This window comes from Salvelinus alpinus, chromosome 9, assembly GCF_045679555.1.
Source record: "Salvelinus alpinus chromosome 9, SLU_Salpinus.1, whole genome shotgun sequence".
NCBI classification, from domain to species: domain Eukaryota; kingdom Metazoa; phylum Chordata; class Actinopteri; order Salmoniformes; family Salmonidae; genus Salvelinus; species Salvelinus alpinus.
This window is the reverse complement of record NC_092094.1, coordinates 55,727,238-55,745,506: the sequence shown is the minus strand read 5'-3', so window position 1 is coordinate 55,745,506 and position 18,269 is coordinate 55,727,238. Positions and strand designations below refer to the sequence as shown.

Genomic DNA, 18,269 nt, shown 5'->3' with positions numbered 1-18,269 from the left:
TGTACAGTGCATTCAGAAAGTATTCAGACCCCTTCCTTTTTTCTACATTTTGTTACGTTTTTTCCCCTCATCAATCTACACACAATACCCCATAATGACAAAGCGAAAACTGGTTTTTAGAAATGTTTGCAAATTTATTTAACAAATACCTGATTTACATAAGTATCCAGACCCTTTGCTATGTGACTCGAAATTGAGCTCAGGTGCATCCTGTTTCCATTGATCATCCTTGATGTTTCTACAACTTGATTGGAGTCCACCTGTGGTAAATTCAATATATTGGACATGATTTGGAAAGGCACACAGCTCTCTATGTAAGGTCCCACATTTGACAGTGCATGTCAGAGAAAAAAACAAGCCATGAAGTCGAAGGAATTGTCCGTAGAGCTCCAAGACAGGATTGTGTCTAGGCACAGATCTGGGGAAAGGTACCAAAACATTTCTGCAGCATTGAAGGTCCCCAAGAACACAGTGGCCTCCATCATTCTTAAATGGAAGAAGTTTAGAACCACCAAGACTCTTCCTAGAGCTGGCCGACCGGCAAACTGAGCAATCTGGGGAGAAGGGACTTGGTCAGGGAGGTGACCAAGAACCCAATGGTCACTCTGACAGAGTTCCTATGTGGAGATGGTTGTCCTTCTGGAAGGTTTTCCCATCTCTGGAGCACTCCACCAATAAGGTCTTTATGGTAGAGGGGCCAGACGGAAGCCACTCCTCAGTAAAAAGCACATGACAGCCCGCTTGGAGTTTGCCAAAAAGGCACCTAAAGGACACTCTAACCATGAGAAACAAGATTGAACTCTTTGGACTGAATGCCAAGCGTCACATCTGGAGGAAACCTGGCACCATGCCTACAGTGAAGCGTGGTGGCAGCATCATGCTGTGGGGATGTTTTTCAGCAGCAGGGACTGGGAGACTAGTCAGAATTGAGGGAAAGATGAACAGAGCAAAGTACAGAGAGATCCTTGATGAAAACCTGCTCCAGAGCGCTCAGGACCTCAGACTGGGGCGAAGGTTCACCTTCCAACAGGACAATGACCCTAAGCACACAACCAAGATAACGCAGGAGTAAGCCTAAAGTTACCTTTTATGTTCACTGTTAATCCTAGGAAAGGCTTGAGTAACTCTATTTGGATACGGTCAAATATCAGTTTGAACACTCACTCAATTTTTTTTATCCCATTTTTATTCCTGTTTGCAATATTGACAAACTCAACAAAGAAGGTAGTGGTTGTAGATATGGATCAAACATTGAGAATCGCAGTTATAGCAGAACTGTAACACACATTACCACACCACAAATTACCATATTACACAAATGTTGTTTTATGTAGACTATGCAGCAGATGCTGCTGGATTACGTAGGATATACTATATATTGATTTTTCAGCATGGCAGGGAAATGGGGGGTTAAGGAGTGTTGCAACATATCTGACTGGTTTTATTTTCTGCCTTGTCCAGGTTGGCCTTGGAGAAGCTTCATTCTCGTAAGTAAATCCGTGTGCACACCACGTCGTCAGCGCCGAACATCTAGGGAAAACAAACAAACACAGATTCCCATACTCTCAATTCAAGCTCACATTATACCGTTAAGAGAATAAGTCAGCAAAGGTTAAACTATAGCATAATTGAGCATTGGTTTTATTTCCACTACATTAAACACCTATTTGGATGGCAGATGAGTGCCCACGGTAATAAAACAAAGTAAATATCTTCCATGTCCTCAAAAACATAGAGGGTTCCTTGTGACCAGCTTTATTCTGTCCCATTTTTTATCTTTTGAAGTGAAGTGGGAAAGCTGTGCTAATTGTGAGACATAGCCTTAAACACTGATTTTAATCATAATCAATTAAATGGAGCGTGCATATTTTATGGAAATGTGCCCCAGTTACAGCGAGAACTGCCAAAGACAATCAAACTATCACTTTGAATTTCAGCTTCTGAGTCTGTGTGCTTCCATAAAATGAATGGTTGAGCCTCGAATCGAGGCCAGACTGTTTGTTTTGGCTTTTTCGTGAAATTCCTGCATATATTTTAGTCTCACCGTCTGACTCATCATTCAAAAGACACCGTCTGGGTGTAAGTTTGATGATGGATAACAACTCTTTTCCTCATGTCGAACTTAGATTCCAGGGTGAATTTTTTACAGTATATCAGTATCATCTTGGTGTGATTTAATGCTCACAAGTATCAACTTCTGCACATTGGGGTTTATTTTGCGGCATTAGTAGTGGCTGCTCTGTTGCTTGACTAAGAGGCTAAACTCTTAAAAGCATTTAAGAATCTCCCCTCTCTCTCCAGATGAAATCTCGCGTCTTGTGACGGCCGGCCGCCCAACAACCTGCCCGCTTGACCCTATCCCCTCCTCTCTTCTCCAGACCATTTCCGGAGACCTTCTCCCTTACCTCACCTCGCTCATCAACTCATCCTTGACCGCTGGCTACGTCCCTTCCGTCTTCAAGAGAGCGAGAGTTGCACCCCTTCTGAAAAAACCTACACTCGATCCCTCCGATGTCAACAACTACAGACCAGTATCCCTTCTTTCTTTTCTCTCCAAAACTCTTGAACGTGCCGTCCTTGGCCAGCTCTCCTGCTATCTCTCTCAGAATGACCTTCTTGATCCAAATCAGTCAGGTTTCAAGACTAGTCATTCAACTGAGACTGCTCTTCTCTGTGTCACGGAGGCGCTCCGCACTGCTAAAGCTAACTCTCTCTCCTCTGCTCTCATCCTTCTAGACCTATCGGCTGCCTTTGATACTGTGAACCATCAGATCCTCCTCTCCACCCTCTCCGAGCTGGGCATCTCCGGCGCGGCCCACGCTTGGATTGCGTCCTACCTGACAGGTCGCTCCTACCAGGTGGCGTGGCGAGAATCTGTCTCCGCACCACGTGCTCTCACCACTGGTGTCCCCCAGGGCTCTGTTCTAGGCCCTCTCCTATTCTCGCTATACACCAAGTCACTTGGCTCTGTCATATCCTCACATGGTCTCTCCTATCATTGCTATGCAGACGACACACAATTAATCTTCTCCTTTCCCCCCTCTGATAACCAGGTGGTGAATCGCATCTCTGCATGTCTGGCAGACATATCAGTGTGGATGACGGATCACCACCTCAAGCTGAACCTCGGCAAGACGGAGCTGCTCTTCCTCCCGGGGAAGGACTGCCCGTTCCATGATCTCGCCATCACGGTTGACAACTCCATTGTGTCCTCCTCCCAGAGTGCTAAGAACCTTGGCGTGATCCTGGACAACACCCTGTCGTTCTCAACTAACATCAAGGCGGTGACCCGTTCCTGTAGGTTCATGCTCTACAACATTCGCAGAGTACGACCCTGCCTCACGCAGGAAGCGGCGCAGGTCCTAATCCAGGCACTTGTCATCTCCCGTCTGGATTACTGCAACTCGCTGTTGGCTGGGCTCCCTGCCTGTGCCATTAAACCCCTACAACTCATCCAGAACGCCGCAGCCCGTCTGGTGTTCAACTTTCCCAAGTTCTCTCACGTCACCCCGCTCCTCCGCTCTCTCCACTGGCTTCCAGTTGAAGCTCGCATCCGCTACAAGACCATGGTGCTTGCCTACGGAGCTGTGAGGGGAACGGCACCTCCGTACCTTCAGGCTCTGATCAGGCCCTACACCCAAACAAGGGCACTGCGTTCATCCACCTCTGGCCTGCTCGCCTCCCTACCTCTGAGGAAGTACAGTTCCCGCTCAGCCCAGTCAAAACTGTTCGCTGCTCTGGCACCCCAATGGTGGAACAAACTCCCTCACGACGCCAGGTCAGCAGAGTCAATCACCACCTTCCGGAGACACCTGAAACCCCACCTCTTTAAGGAATACCTAGGATAGGATAAAGTAATCCTTCTAACCCCCCCCCCTTAAAAGAGTTAGATGCACTATTGTAAAGTGGTTGTTCCACTGGATATCATAAGGTGAATGCACCAATTTGTAAGTCGCTCTGGATAAGAGCGTCTGCTAAATGACTTAAATGTAAATGTAAATGTAAATTTGAAATGTTGGACTTCCTTGAACCCATCAAAACATTCTAAATCCTTAGAACTTGAAAGTTCAAAACTACCTACACAAGAAAAGCCTGGTTCATTTGGGATTCAAAAATCAGAGATGTCGGGATTAGAGGAGAGTGATTATAGCATCCTGTATGAAACGACAGAACATCCCTCCCGTAGTTACAAGACAAGACCCCTGTTCTCTATCAAGCCATTATGGGGTTGCGTCATATCATGTGCAATAGTCTATGGGGGACCAGTGGAGGCTGCTGAGGGTAGGACGGTTCATAATAATGCCTGGAATGGAATGTCATCAAACACATGGAAGCCACGTGTTTGATGTATTTGATATCATTCTGCTCCAGCCATTACCACAAGTCCGTCCGCCCCAATTAAGGTGCCACCAACCTCCCTGTGATGGGGACTAAAGTAAGAAGAGCAGTGCCTGTGTCACCAGCAGCCATCCGAATAGTTCCGCTGCTGTCATTCTTCAACTATATCAATGGGATCCATTAGTGCTGCAAGGCACCCCCACCAGCTGGAGGTCAGACATCCAATGTCACCGGAGCCCGGCTCTGTGCACCCAACACACGGCTGCACTCTGGTTTTATCACTAACCCACTTGAAGAAAATCCATACATACACTCTTTCCTGATCGTCAGTTTTATGAGCAATGCTCATACACCAGTATGGTGACTCATTGACAAGGAAGAGCAAGTATGTAAGAAGATGCATTGCATTTTATAAAAGGAAGATCTACTTTGTCATTAGTAGCGTTTCTGAACAACCATTTTCCACTTGGTTTGCGGTTAACTGTATTCTATTGGCTCATAATGGTGCATTGGACTAATCCTGAACTCTTCCCGTTCTATTTTACTTTTGTGGCTATAGACTAAACCATGACTCAAACCCGTATTCACTGGCTTCATGCAACAGGAGTATAATGGTATTGGCAATACTCTTGTTATCCTGTAATCCTTGCACATCTCTCTGAAAGATGACGTAAAGCTCCTCACTTCAGAAGATGTCCTCATATAATCTAATTTCCTTTATGTGGCATTGGGAAATGGATGCATCTCCAGGGTGGCTGCTTATGGGATTCTATTAACAAAGTATTTCATAGGGCACAGTAGGTGCTTTTATATCCCATCTTTAATGTGCAGTAAATGTACATGCTGCTTTTAGACCTTCCCCCCTCATACTATATCACTAGTTATGAGGTCTGTGACTGAGGAGTTGGGCTGGACTGCAGAAAATTAGGTTTGGAAACATATTCATAGCATCTTATAGATGCAGTGATGGTGTATTATGAAACTGGGTAACACTTTATTTGGATAGTCCATCTGTAGATGCTCTACAGACTGAGTAATATTCCAATGAACTATCTACTAACCCTGGCTCTAACCCTAACCTAAACCCTTACCCTAACCTTAACCCTTATTCTAAATTAAACTGTAACCTTAGCAAGCAGTTGCTTATCAACGGATAGTTTGTTGATTATAAATCTAGACTATCCAAATAAAGTGTGACCTGAAATGGTATAATAAAGAAATAGCGCACAACATAGTTGAATAATGCTGTATGCATCTAGAAGGTGCTATGACCTTTCTAAGGAAATATAACAATTTCAAGGAAAGATTTACCAATAATTCATTTATATTCTATGCGCATTGATCCATGTCAAAATGGGAGATTGTTTAATCACTCAAGTAGTCTCTTGACAGACTGTGAGCAGGTGATTTGGTTCTGGGTGTCGAGGTTACTGCCCAAGTTCAGGTTTTTGGCTAGCGATACTACTATTAGTGGTATTGACTACCACTATGACTACTATTGTAGTCCTCACCAGTATCAGTTCGTCTCCTCGCAGTTCTCTTGTCCAGTATGTCTTGGGCCCATCTCCATCCACCAGCGTCTGCTTACACACCATCTTGTTCTCCGTCTCCCAGATTGCTAGACTCTGTGAGGCCATAGGAAGATATAGGGGGACTAGTCAGTGGACTACAGTACATTCATTGTTTTATAATATAAAACATAATTGGCAGATGCCTCTGCAACACAACTGGTCATTTTTCCTTTTACACACAGCAATATTTTCCACATAGGATGCCCTCGAATAAATGCTTAAAATTGGAACAAAAACAGTAGAAGTCTATAAGGTGTATGACTACAATGTATTGTCATTATTGGTGTTCGTAGGAAGCAGACAGTATGGAGCGGTGATACAGAGCTTCTGTGTTTTATACTTTTTTTTAAAAATACTTACACGTTTAACATTTTTAAGACACTTGTACATTTTATACCAGTTTAAACTTCTGTTTTAAGTGTTTATTGTGGGGCCATGGTGTTAGTGCTGTTCTTTTTGGCTGGATTGTACTGTCTCATGGCGCTAACGTTAGCAGGCAAGCCCTGGCTAGCTCCGACTAGCTAGGCTACTTGGCTGGCAGCAACGAAGCTTGTCTCACGTCGCGGTTGGCTCTAGAAGCCGGGACTGCTGTTTCTGACCCGAGTACAAGCATGTCGGACTGCTCTGATTTGGAGTCAGATCCAGAGATGGACAGTGAAGCCATAAAATGTGAGATCTGTGATATGTTCATCATAGTGAAAGAGTAATGATTTACTGACTTGTACACTTGTGGAAAGTGTAAACAACTCGTTGCCTCAACAGACCAGATCATTGAGCTACTAGAGGAGAACAGGGTCCTAAAAGAACGTCTCGCTCTCGCTATGGAAACTTCAAGACTGCATGCTGTTTTTGATGCAACAATTCTAAATGACTGAGGTGATCATGCTGGTTGCTATACGAGATTGGGCTCCTCTGCAGTAGCTACTGAGAATACTACCTTGGACCACGTTCCCATATTAACACATCCCACTGACGAGAACCGGAGAGCTACTGCGTCTTGCTCTACACCATTGGAGGCAAAGTGGAATCCAACGTATCCTCCCTCTGTTCTCTCGCCCAGAGCTGCGGCTCTCTAACCGTTTTACAGCTTTGAGCCCCCTGACTTCACCCGGAGCCTTCCGACGAAGTCCTCCGCCACTCCCCCTGTCCTTCTCACTCCATCTCAGTACCCAGTGCAAGATCCTCTGAATCTGGTCCTGGGTTAGTGAGCCTGCCATCTCATGGAGCAGCCTCCGGACCACATGCTCGCAGCGACCCTCTCCTCATCCTCCAGTGGTGGTTGTTATGGGAGAGCTCCATAGTTAGGGAAGTGGTGGTCGCGGAAGCAAGGAACCACTGCTTCCCTGAAGCCTGTGTTTGTGACAGACTGTATATGTATGTCCCACCTTTGATATTTGGCTTATCTTCACAGAACAAAAATATAAACGCAACATGCAACAATTTCAAAGATGTTACAGTTCATATATGGAAATCAGTCCATTTAAATTAATTCATTAGGCCCTAATCTATGGCATGACTGGGAGTATAGGAATGCATGTGTTGGTTACAGATACCTTTTTAATAAATGGTAGGGTCGTGGATCAGGAAACCAGTCAGTATCTGGTGTGATCACCATTTGCCTCATGCAGCGCGACACATCTCCTTCGCATAGAGTTGATCAGGCTGTTGATTGTGGCCTGTGGAATGTTGTCAAACTCCTCTTCAATGGCTGTGTGAAGTTGCTGGATATTGGCGGGAAATGGAATACGCTGTCGTACATGTCAATCCAGAGCATCCCAAACATGCTCAATGGGTGACATGTCTGGTGAGTATGCAGGCCATGGAAGAACTGGGCCATCAGCTTCGAGGCATTGTGTACAGATCCTTGCAACATGGGGACGTGCACTATCATGCTGAAACATGAGGTGATGGTGGCAGATGAATGACACGAGAATGGGCCTCAGAATTTGGTCACCGTATCTCTCTGTGCATTCAAATTGCCATCGATAAAATGCAATTGTGTTTGTTGTCCGTATCTTATGCCTGCCCATACCATAACCCCACCGCCACCATGGGGCACTCTGTTCGCAACATGGGGCACTCTGTTCGCAATGTTGACATCATCAAACCGCTCGCCCACACAACGCCATACACGCTGTCTGTCTGCCATCTGCCCGGTACATTTGAAACCAGGATTTGTCCGTGAAGAGTACACTTCTCCAGCGTGCCAGCGGCAATCGAAGGTGAGTATTTGCCCACTGGAGTCAGTTAGGACGCCGAACTGCAGTCAGGTCAATATCCTGGTGAGGACGACGAGCACGCAGCTGAGCTTCCCTGAGACGGTTTCTGACAGTTTGTGCAGAAATTCTTTGGTTGTGCAAACCCACAGATTCATCAGCTGTCTGGGTGGCTGGTCTCAGGCTGGTCTCAGATCCCACTGGTGAAGAAGCCGGATGTGGAGAACCTGGGCTGGTGTGGTTACACGTGTTGTGAGGCCAGTTGGACATACGGTCAAATTGGCTTATGGTAGAGAAATTAACATTTAATTCTCTGGCAACAGCTCTGGTGGGCATTCCTACACTCGGCAGGCCAATTGCACGCTCCCTTAAAACTTGAGACATCTGTGGCATTGTCTCATGAAACATGGGACCAACACTTTACATGTTGCGTTTTATATTTTTGTTCAGTGTATATACATACACACACTGAGTGTAAAAAACATTAGGAACACCTTCCTAATATTGAGTTGCACCCCCTTTTGGCATCAGAACAGCCTCAATTCGTCGGGGCATGGACTCTACAAGGTATCGAAAGTGTTCCACAGGGATGCTGGCCCATGTTGACTCCAATGCTTCCCACAGTTGTGTCAAGTTGGCGGGATGTCCTTTGGGTGGTGGACCATTCTTTATACACACAAGAAACTGTTGAGCGTGAAAAACCCAGCAGGGTTGCAGTTCTTGACACACTCAGACCGGTGCGCCTGGCACTTACTACCATACCCCAATCTATGTCTCAAGGTTTCTTCTTTAACCGGTCTCCTCCCCTTCATCTACACTGATTGAAGTGGATTTATCACTTCAATCAGTGTAGATGAAGGGGAGGAGACATCTATAGGGGATCATAGCTTTCACCTGGTCAGTCTATGCCATGGAAAGAGCAGGTGTTCCTAATGTTTTGTACACTCAGTGGATTCGGAAAGCATTCAGACCCCTTCACTTTTTCAATTTTGTACGTTACAGCCTTTTTCTAAAATGGGTGAAATGTTTTTTTCCCTCATCAATCTGATGTTCGATCGGGTTCGTAATGGACAAAGCAGAAACTGTTTTTTAGAAAGTTTTGCTAATTTATTTAAAAACAATAATGTAAATATTACATTTACATAAGTATTCAGACCCTTTACTCACTACTTTGTTGAAGCACCTTTGGTAGCGATGCCAGGTTTCTTCCAGATGTCATGCTTGGCATTCAGGCCAAAGAGTTCAATCTTGGTTTTATCAGACCAGAGAATCTTGTTTATCATGGTCTGAGAGTCTTTAGGTGCCTTCAGGCAAACTCCAAGCGGGCTGTCATGTGCCTCTTACTGATAAGTGGCTATATCCTGCCTGGCTGGACAGGGCCAACCAGGCAGGATATAACCCAACCTACTTTGCCAAAGCAAAGCCTCGACACCACCAAAGGGAGATCGACAGACCACTAACTTACTACACTGAGACAAGGCTGAGTATAGCCAATGAATATCTCCCCACCGCACAAGCCCGAGGGGCACAACACCGGACAGGAAGATCACTCCAGTGACTCAGCCTACTTGTATAGCAAAACAATCCTGGCATAACGTGATACACCCCTCCTAGGGACGGCATTGGTGAGCGTGAGCAAGCCAATGACTCAGCCCCTGTAATAGGGTCAGAGGCAGAGAATCCCAGTGGAGAGGGGAGACGGCCATCTCTGTCCCCAGTGTCTATGCTGCAATAGTGTATGTACCGGGGGGCTAGGGTCAGTCTGTCCTATCTAGTTAAATTCTCCTGTCAGGTGTCCTGTGTGATCTTAGTTATTCTCTCCCTCTTGTCTCTCTCCTCTCCCGGAGGACCTGAGCCCTATGACCACGCTTCAGGAATAGCTGGCCTGACGACTCCAGTCCACCTGGTCGTGCTTCTGTTCTGCCTGTAGCTATGGAACCCTGACCTGTTCACGTGACGTGCTACCTTCTCCCAGACCTGCTGTTTAGACTCCCTATTCCCTCTCCCTCTCTCTCTCTCGTACCTGCTGTCTCGACCTCTGTATGCTCGATTATGAAATTCTGATCATCTATGAACATTTGAATATCTTGAAGAACGATCTGGCCTTAATGGCCATGTACCCTTCTAATCTCCACCCGGCACAGCCAGAAGAGGACTGGCAACCCCCCCAGAGCCTGATTCCTCTCTAGGTTTCTTCCTAGGTTCCTGCCTTTCTAGGGAGTTTTTCCTAGCCACTGTGCTTCTACATCTGCGTTGCTTGCTCTTTGGGGTTTTAGCCTGGGTTTCTGTATAAGCATTTTGTGACAACTGCTAATGTAAAAAGGCCTTTGTAAATACATTTGATTGATTGATTATGTTTGAATGTTGTACATTTTATACATTTTGTTTATGCAGGGCTCCCTTTCAAAAGAGGGCCTTGGTCTCAATGGGACCCATTAGTCATTATGTACATTGGACACAAGCTACTTCAATCGGTTTGATGCAACACCCCTATCCTCTCCTTGAACCCCCCCTAATCTTGCCCTGGGGTGCAAAAGGAACAACCTCCATTAAATTATATTTATTTAAGTCTCTTTTAAATGAAATACAAACTTCAGGACCTGTCTCCAAATCCTTGAGACTTATTTATTTATCTCATCTATGAAAGCCTTTTTTATAGGCAGAAAAAACACATTCTATAAGCCTCTTAGCACCAAAAAGGTCAAGTTTTTTCTCAGTTAGTTTGATTTAATAATAGTTTTAAGACACATTTTCCCTTGGGTAATTGATTCAAATATTAAAGGATTATCAATTCATAAAACCCAGGGACCAACGCCTAAGGTCTTGGCTGACTATTGATGCAAATGAGCCAGATCTGTGGTTCTTGGCTAAAGAGTTTCTTGTGAAGTTTTTTTTTTTTTTGTTACCTTTGACCACCTCCTCTATCTTGGCAGCAATCTCAGAGCCGACTGAGAGACCTGAGTAATATAGCACCACTGTCCATCTCCACCACCGCAGACTCGAGATTCAAACCTGCGTCCCCAACAACGCAACTGACTTAAGCATAACATGCAAACTTATGGAGCCAGATGCTAGCCTGTCACTCCGGTAACTGACCAGAAGATGAAGTCACTACGCAATGCTAATTTAGTCATCCACATTCCACAATACAGTCAGAGAATATTTTCCAAATGATCAAAAAGGAGCTTAATACTACATTAACTCCAAAATGTGTACAATATTTGGTCTCAACACATTTAGTCACAACTGAGTAAAACATTTTCCCAAATGATCAAACTACTGCAACTCTTTTTCAATCAACTATGAAGATTTACAAAGTAATCTATTCCTTCTAATTGCTGGTGACTATACCTATTTTTCGATGTAATTAAAAGGACATCTTTTGAACAAAGCTCGATAGTGTGCACATAGCCGTTCTCCACGCTGTTTGATGTTGTCCACAGTAGATTATGCTGCAGTTCCTAGTCTGTGAGACCCAAATGTTAATCACCATATCAAAGGTTGGGGGAAGCGATCAGAGTGCCTGCCGGGCCCGTAGACAGACAAGCTACAGCTGAACAGTGGAGCTCTGCTGTGCACTGCGCTTTTTTCCAAGCTCTCTCCTCTCCTTTCTAATAAACCCAGAGGCGATTTGCTACGGCCCCATTTTCCACTATCATCCGTCTCTGGCACCGACTCGGATGGATTTGCTCTCTCTTTCCCTCTACCTCTCTCCCTCCCTCTCTCTTTCTTCTGGTCTCTTTCTCCCCATCCCTCCTCCGGGCATTTGGTTTACCCCGTCATGCCTCTTCTGTATCATTTAACAAGCTAGTTGACTGGAACATCTGCTGGCTTTGGCTTTGGATAAGAGCCGTTCTGTTACCATGGCCTCTCAGCAGACAAAGAGGGAGTCTAATTTTAAGTGGGGAAAATCCTATTTCCTGCTCTGAATAATCATCTATGTTTTGGGGTGAATTGGGATTTCTTGTGCTTTACTTAGCGGCATCCTAAATTAAAGCCCTTCCCATGAACTCCACCCCACCCAAGATATTCTTGTAGGCTATTACAGTTTTTAATTTGCTTGCAAGGTATAGATGCAGGGTGCATCTTCATAAAACATTACATTTAGTGATTTTATGACAATGCACAGTCCTGAAAGCTATCTATTATTCATTGGTACGTCACTGGTTTTTAGTTTATCACATTGATCCAGTGAGTTGTCAACATGACACAGTGTTTGAGCAAAATTCAGCCAAAAGCATTCTTTCATAAGACTTTCCACGGCTAGCTGTGGAGCTGTGGTCTCCCTGTGCCTCGCTGCAGGTGTGTTCCAAGCACTTGGCTGACTGTGGATGACACATTGTCTGTCAAAGGACAGCAGGGAGCGTGGCTGTCACCGCAACAGCCTAATAAGCTCCAATAGCCAAGACCCAGGAAGCCATCTCACTTAACTCTAAACTGAAGGCATGTTGCCTCACTGAACTAACTCACTTCGAATCTCCTTATACAGTGCCTTCAGAAAGTATTCACACTCCTTGACTTTTTCCACATTTTATTGTTTTACAGACTGAATTTAAAATAGATTAAATGTATATATTTTGTCACTGGCCTACACACCAATACCCCAAAATGTCAAAGTATAAATATATAAAGACAGTGGGCTCCTAAATTACTGGCACAATACTTAAAAATATATAAACAATATACTCAACTCAAAATACCAACATGTGAGAAATACTGTACTTTATTAATGTTTCAATGGAACCAACCAAAATCATACAATTATTTCATACAAAATACATATCACCAAAATCAAGGTTTCATAATTATTGGCACTCCTCACTCCTCATCAACCACCTCTGGCAAGGATAACAGCATGTAGTCTTTTCCTGTAATGTTTGACAAGGTTAAGGAACATATTTGGAGGGATTTTGGACCATTCCTCTATGCAGATCCTTTCAAGATCCTTCACAGTCTTGGGTTTGCTCTTATCAACTGCCCTCTTCAACTCAGCCCATAGGTTTTCGATTGGATTGAGGTCCGGCGACTGAGATGGCCATGGCAGAACATTGATTTTGTCACAGAATCATTTCTTTGTGGATCTTGAGGTATGTTTTGGGTCATTGTCTTGTTGGAAAGTCCCCCCACGGCCAAGTCCCAGCCTTCTGGCAGAGGCAACCAGATTGTCAGCCAAAATTGCCTGATAGTTGGTGGAATTCATTATGCCGTGAATCTTAACCAGTGCCCCTGGACCTCTGGAATTAAAACAGCCTCAAAACATCACTGACCCACAACCATATTTCACTGTGGGTATGAGGTACCTCTCCTTGTATGCATCTTTGTTTCGACCCCAAACATGCCGATGCTGTATCTGACCAAAACGTTACATTTTGGTCTCATCTGACCAGAGCAACTTCTTCCAGTCATATTTTAAATGACGTTTGGCAAACTCCAAGCGGTTGCGTCTGTGTCTTGGGGTCAGAAAGGGCTTTCTTCTGGCAACCCTTCCAAAGAGCCTGTGGATGTGGAGGTGGCGTCTGATGGTGCTTTTTTAAACCTGTTGACCCCAAGACGCCACCAAGGCCTGCAATTCTTTCACAGTGATTCTTGGGGATTTTGTTGCTTCTCTCACCATACTCCTCCCTATCCTGAAGAGCAAAATGCATTTGTGTCCTCTACCCATGTGGTTTTCAACTGTTCCATATCTTTTGAATGTTTTAATAATTTCCCTGACAGTGCTCAGTGGTATATTCAATGTGGATCTTCTTGTACCCGTTACCAGATTTATGAAGGTCTACGACCATCTGTCTCGTTTGAACTGCCAGTTCTTTTGTTTTCATCATGGTGTTGGATGACAAAGGGATAGTACATGCGTAATACCTAATTTTTATACCCTAGTGAAAAAATAAGTAATGTAATGGCTAAATATAGTTTCTTAAGACTTACATAAACTTAAATAAACTGAACTTAATTCTTGGTTTAAATTTGGTAGATGTTATTTACAATAATCTTTAAGGCTGCCATTAATTGTGAAACCTTGATTTGGAGGACATTGATTTATAATTAAATCAATAAATTATTTTGGTGGGTTCCGTTTGAAACATTAATAAAGAACAGTATTTCTCACATGTTAGTATTTTGAGTTTCTCTATAGTTTATTTTTTAAAGTATTGTTTGTCCATTGCCAGTCAGGGGTGCCAGTCATTTTGGAGCCCACTGTAGATATACACTACCGGTCAACTTTTGAACACCTACTCATTCAAGAGTTTTTCTTTATTTTTACTATTTTTTACATAGTAGAAAATAGTTTCTCAAACTAGACACTCTAATGTACTTGTCTTCTTGCTCAGTTGTGCATCGTGGCCTCTCACTCCTCTTTCTATTCTGGTTAGAGACAGTTTGCGCTGTTCTGTGAAGGGAGTAGTACACAGCGCTGTATGAGATCTTAAGTTTCTTGGCAATTTCTTGCATGGAATAGCCTTAATTTCTCAGAACACAAATAGACTGACAAGTTTCAGAAGAAAGTGCTTTGTTTATGGCCATTTTGAGCATGTAATCATACGCACAAATGCTGATGCTCCAGATACTCAACTAGTCAAAAGGAGGCCAGTTTAATTGCTTCTTTAATCAGAACAACAGTTTTCAGCTGTGCTAACATAATTGCAAAAGGGTTTTCTAATGATCAATTAGCCTTTTATAATTATAAACTTGGAAATAGCTAACACCACGTGCCATTGGAACACAGGAGTGATGGTTGCTGATAATGGGCCTCTGTACGCCTATGTAGATATTCCATAAAAAATCAGCCGTTTCCAGCTACAATAGTCAATTACAACATTAACAATGTCTACACTGTATTTCTGATCAATTTGATGTTATTTTAATGGACAAAAAAAATGATTTTCTTTCAAAAACGAGGACATTTCTAAGTGACCCCAAACTTTTGAACAGTAGTGTGTATATATATTTAAAAAATAATAATTACAAATTAAATCAAAATGAAAAGCTAAAATGTCTTGTGTTAATAAGTATTCAACCCCTTTGTTATGGCATGCCTAAATCAGTTCAGGAGGAAAAACTTGCATAACATCTCACATAAAAAGTTACATGGACTCACTCTGTGTACCGTAATAGTGTTTAACATGATTTTTGTAATGACAACCAAATCTCTATACCCTACACCATAGTGAATTTCAATCACAGATTCAACCACAAAGACTAGAGAGGGTTTCCAATGCCTTGCAAAGAAGGTCACCTATTGGTAGATGGGTAAAAAAATATGAAAAGCAAACATTGAATATCAATGTGAGCATGGTGAAGTTATTAATTACACTTTGGATGGTGTATCAGATGTTATACATGTCCACCAAGTACTTGATGTTTCTGTAGTGAATTAAACTTTTTTTTTTAGGTCCTACTTGCATGTTTAAGATCTGAAAGATACAGGCATCATTTCTAACTCAGTTGCCGGAGAGGAAGGAAACCGCTCAGGGATTTCACCCTGAGGCCAATGGAGACTTTAAAACAGTTACAGAGTTTAATGGCTGTGATAAGAGAAAACTGAGGATGGATCAACAACATTGTAGTTACCCCACAATACTAACCAAATTGACAGAGTGAAAAAAAGGAAGCCTGTACAGAAAAACAATATTCCAAAACATGCATCATGTTTGCAACAAGGCACTAAAGTAATACTGCAAAAAAAAGGTGGCAAAGCAATAAAATATTTGTCCTGAATACAAAGTGTTATGTTTGGGGCAAAGCCAATAAAACATATTACTGAGTATCACTCGCCATATTTTCAAGAATAGTGGTTGCTGCATTATGTTATCGGTATACTTGTAATCGTTAAGGACTGGGGAGTTTTTCAGGATAGAAAAGAAACGGAATGGAGCTAAGCACACCCAAAATCCTAGAGGAAAACTTGATTCGGTCTGCTTTCCACCAGACACTGGGAGATTGATTCACCTTTCAGCAGGACAATAACTTAAAACACAAGGCCAAATCTACACTGGAGTTGCTTACCAAGAAGACAGTGATTGTTCCTGAGTGGCCAAGATACAGTTTTGACTTAAATCTACTTGAAAATCTATGGTAAGACCTGAAAATGGTTGTCTCGCAATGATCAACCAATTTGATAGAGCTTGAAAAATGTGTTTAATAATAATGGGCAAATGTTGCACAATCCAGGTGTGGAAAGCTCTTCGATACTTACCCAGAAAGACTCACAGCTGTAATCGCTGCCAAAGGTGCTTCTACAAAGTATTGACTTAGGGGTCTGAATACACATGTAAATGAGATATTTCTGCATTTCATTTTAAACAAATTTGTTTTCACTTTGTCATTATGGAGTAGTGTGTGTAGTTGGGTGAAAAACAATGTGTAATCCATTTTGAATTCAGGCTGTAGCACAACAAAATGTAGAACTAGTCAAGGGGTATGAAGGGACTGTATGTCAATAAGAATCACCTTTTTGTCGTCTTAATGGACTGTCTTCTCAAACGACGGGAAGGAACTACGACTGCAGTCTTTGCACGGCATCTTAATCGATCTCCCTGAACCCCCTGCACGTAGTGTACCCTGTGGCAGGTGAGTAATTCTAAAAGTCTGTCTCTATAGCAACCAGCCAGGCCAAAAGACTTGATTTATCAAAGTCGTCTGTTTGTCGTGAAGTGTAGCGTTCTCCTCTTGGTGTCGGTCTACAGGAGAGACCATAATGGTTGCACCAAGGTTCGGTATAAAAAATAAGCGTGGTCGCTGACAAGCAGAGTGAGTTAAACGTGGTATGTACATATACACAGCTGTAGCTTTTCAACTTTCTACAGCATCAATGGCCACTTTGACGTTGAAGAGCTTTGCGTTGGTGAAATTTGCTCGTCAACGTCAGCCAGGTTTCTCTGTCTCATTATCACTTTTTGGGGGGGTCACTGTGACTCCTGACTAAAACTTTGATCCAGCCCCCTTCCCTGTGGGGTGACTCTCTCAGCGCTGAATGTTCCTTATCACTTTCTCCCTGCCGGCAGAAATGAGATGCCCCTGTAAGTGAGAAGGGCTCTCCTGATCCTCTCCAATCCCCCGATTAGAGAGCGCTTTTAACCTTGTGCCAGTGTGAAATAGCCCTCGCCTGTTTGCCTTGGGTAGATTAGTGTAATCCCTTTAAACCCCCCAACCTGGGCCAGGCCCAGGGCTCGGGACCCTGCCACAAGCCCAGCCAGTACGGTGTCTAATTGGGGACTGTGCCTACTATGAAGCTAAGTGGAAGCCGACCAAGAAAATATACCTGGGGAATACTTGTATCGAGGACGGGAGAAGAGCCTTTTTTAAAAGTGATCCTCAAACCTCACGAACAGCCAGAAAATACTTTAAATCAAAAGGAATGGAGGGATCGATCATATGCTACCTGACAGACACGAGCCATTCCCATAGACTCTACACATAACCGATGGGGATCTGGAGGTACAAGATGGCCTAGAGATGGCAGCCAAAGAGATGTATGGGTCTGTCCACCATGCCTGATGGCACAGACTGTAGGGGCCCTTTCTGTCTCTTACGATCCAACACTGAACTGTAAAATATCCTGCACAGGCTATGGAACCCGGCAGGTAGCCTAGTGGTTAGAGCGTTGGACTAGTAACCAAAAGGTTGCAAGATCAAATCTCTGAGCTGACAAGGTAACAATCTGTCGTTCTGCCCCTGAGCAAGGCAGTTAACCCACTGTTCCTAGGCCGTCATTGAAAATGAATAAGAATTTATTCTTAACTGACTTGCCTAGTTAAAAAAAGGTTAAATAAAAACCCAGTGCCATAATCTGATGCTCAAACCAATGAGTTACAGTTTCCTGGTTCAGTCAGTCTAGAAATTGAGTAAGATGCATTCGTATCATGACGATACAATGTTGGCATTTCTATTTTATGTTTTTCCACAAAAGTAAGATTTATTTTCCCCAGTAAGATTATTTTTCCCCTTACAGTTATGAGCAGCAATTTTCTTGACATAAAAGCTCTCTGCGCAATGATGCATGTTTTTTTTTCTTTCCATTTGCAATTATCTTGCCACCAGAATACCGTTTGTCTAGACATTTTTGGGGGATTTTGTGGGGGATTCGACTGTTATTCTTTTATTTTATTTTAAGAGGAATATGTTGGTGTCCTAGAGCTGTATGCTT

General features: G+C 43.4%; 1 protein-coding gene across 1 annotated transcript in view; it reads right to left on the bottom strand.

Moving 5' to 3' along the window:
- Positions 1-1,439: 1,439 nt before the first annotated feature.
- The window catches only part of crabp1a (cellular retinoic acid binding protein 1a), a 31,706-nt gene continuing 14,876 nt past the window's right edge, over positions 1,440-18,269 (bottom strand). Inside the window, exons 3-4 of the mRNA XM_071326804.1 lie at positions 5,850-5,963; positions 1,440-1,530 (exon numbers count right to left, since the gene is read on the bottom strand). Of these exons, the coding sequence (XP_071182905.1) occupies positions 1,480-1,530; positions 5,850-5,963 (165 nt within the window). The 3' untranslated portion in view covers positions 1,440-1,479. The remainder of the gene's footprint in view (positions 1,531-5,849; positions 5,964-18,269) is intronic.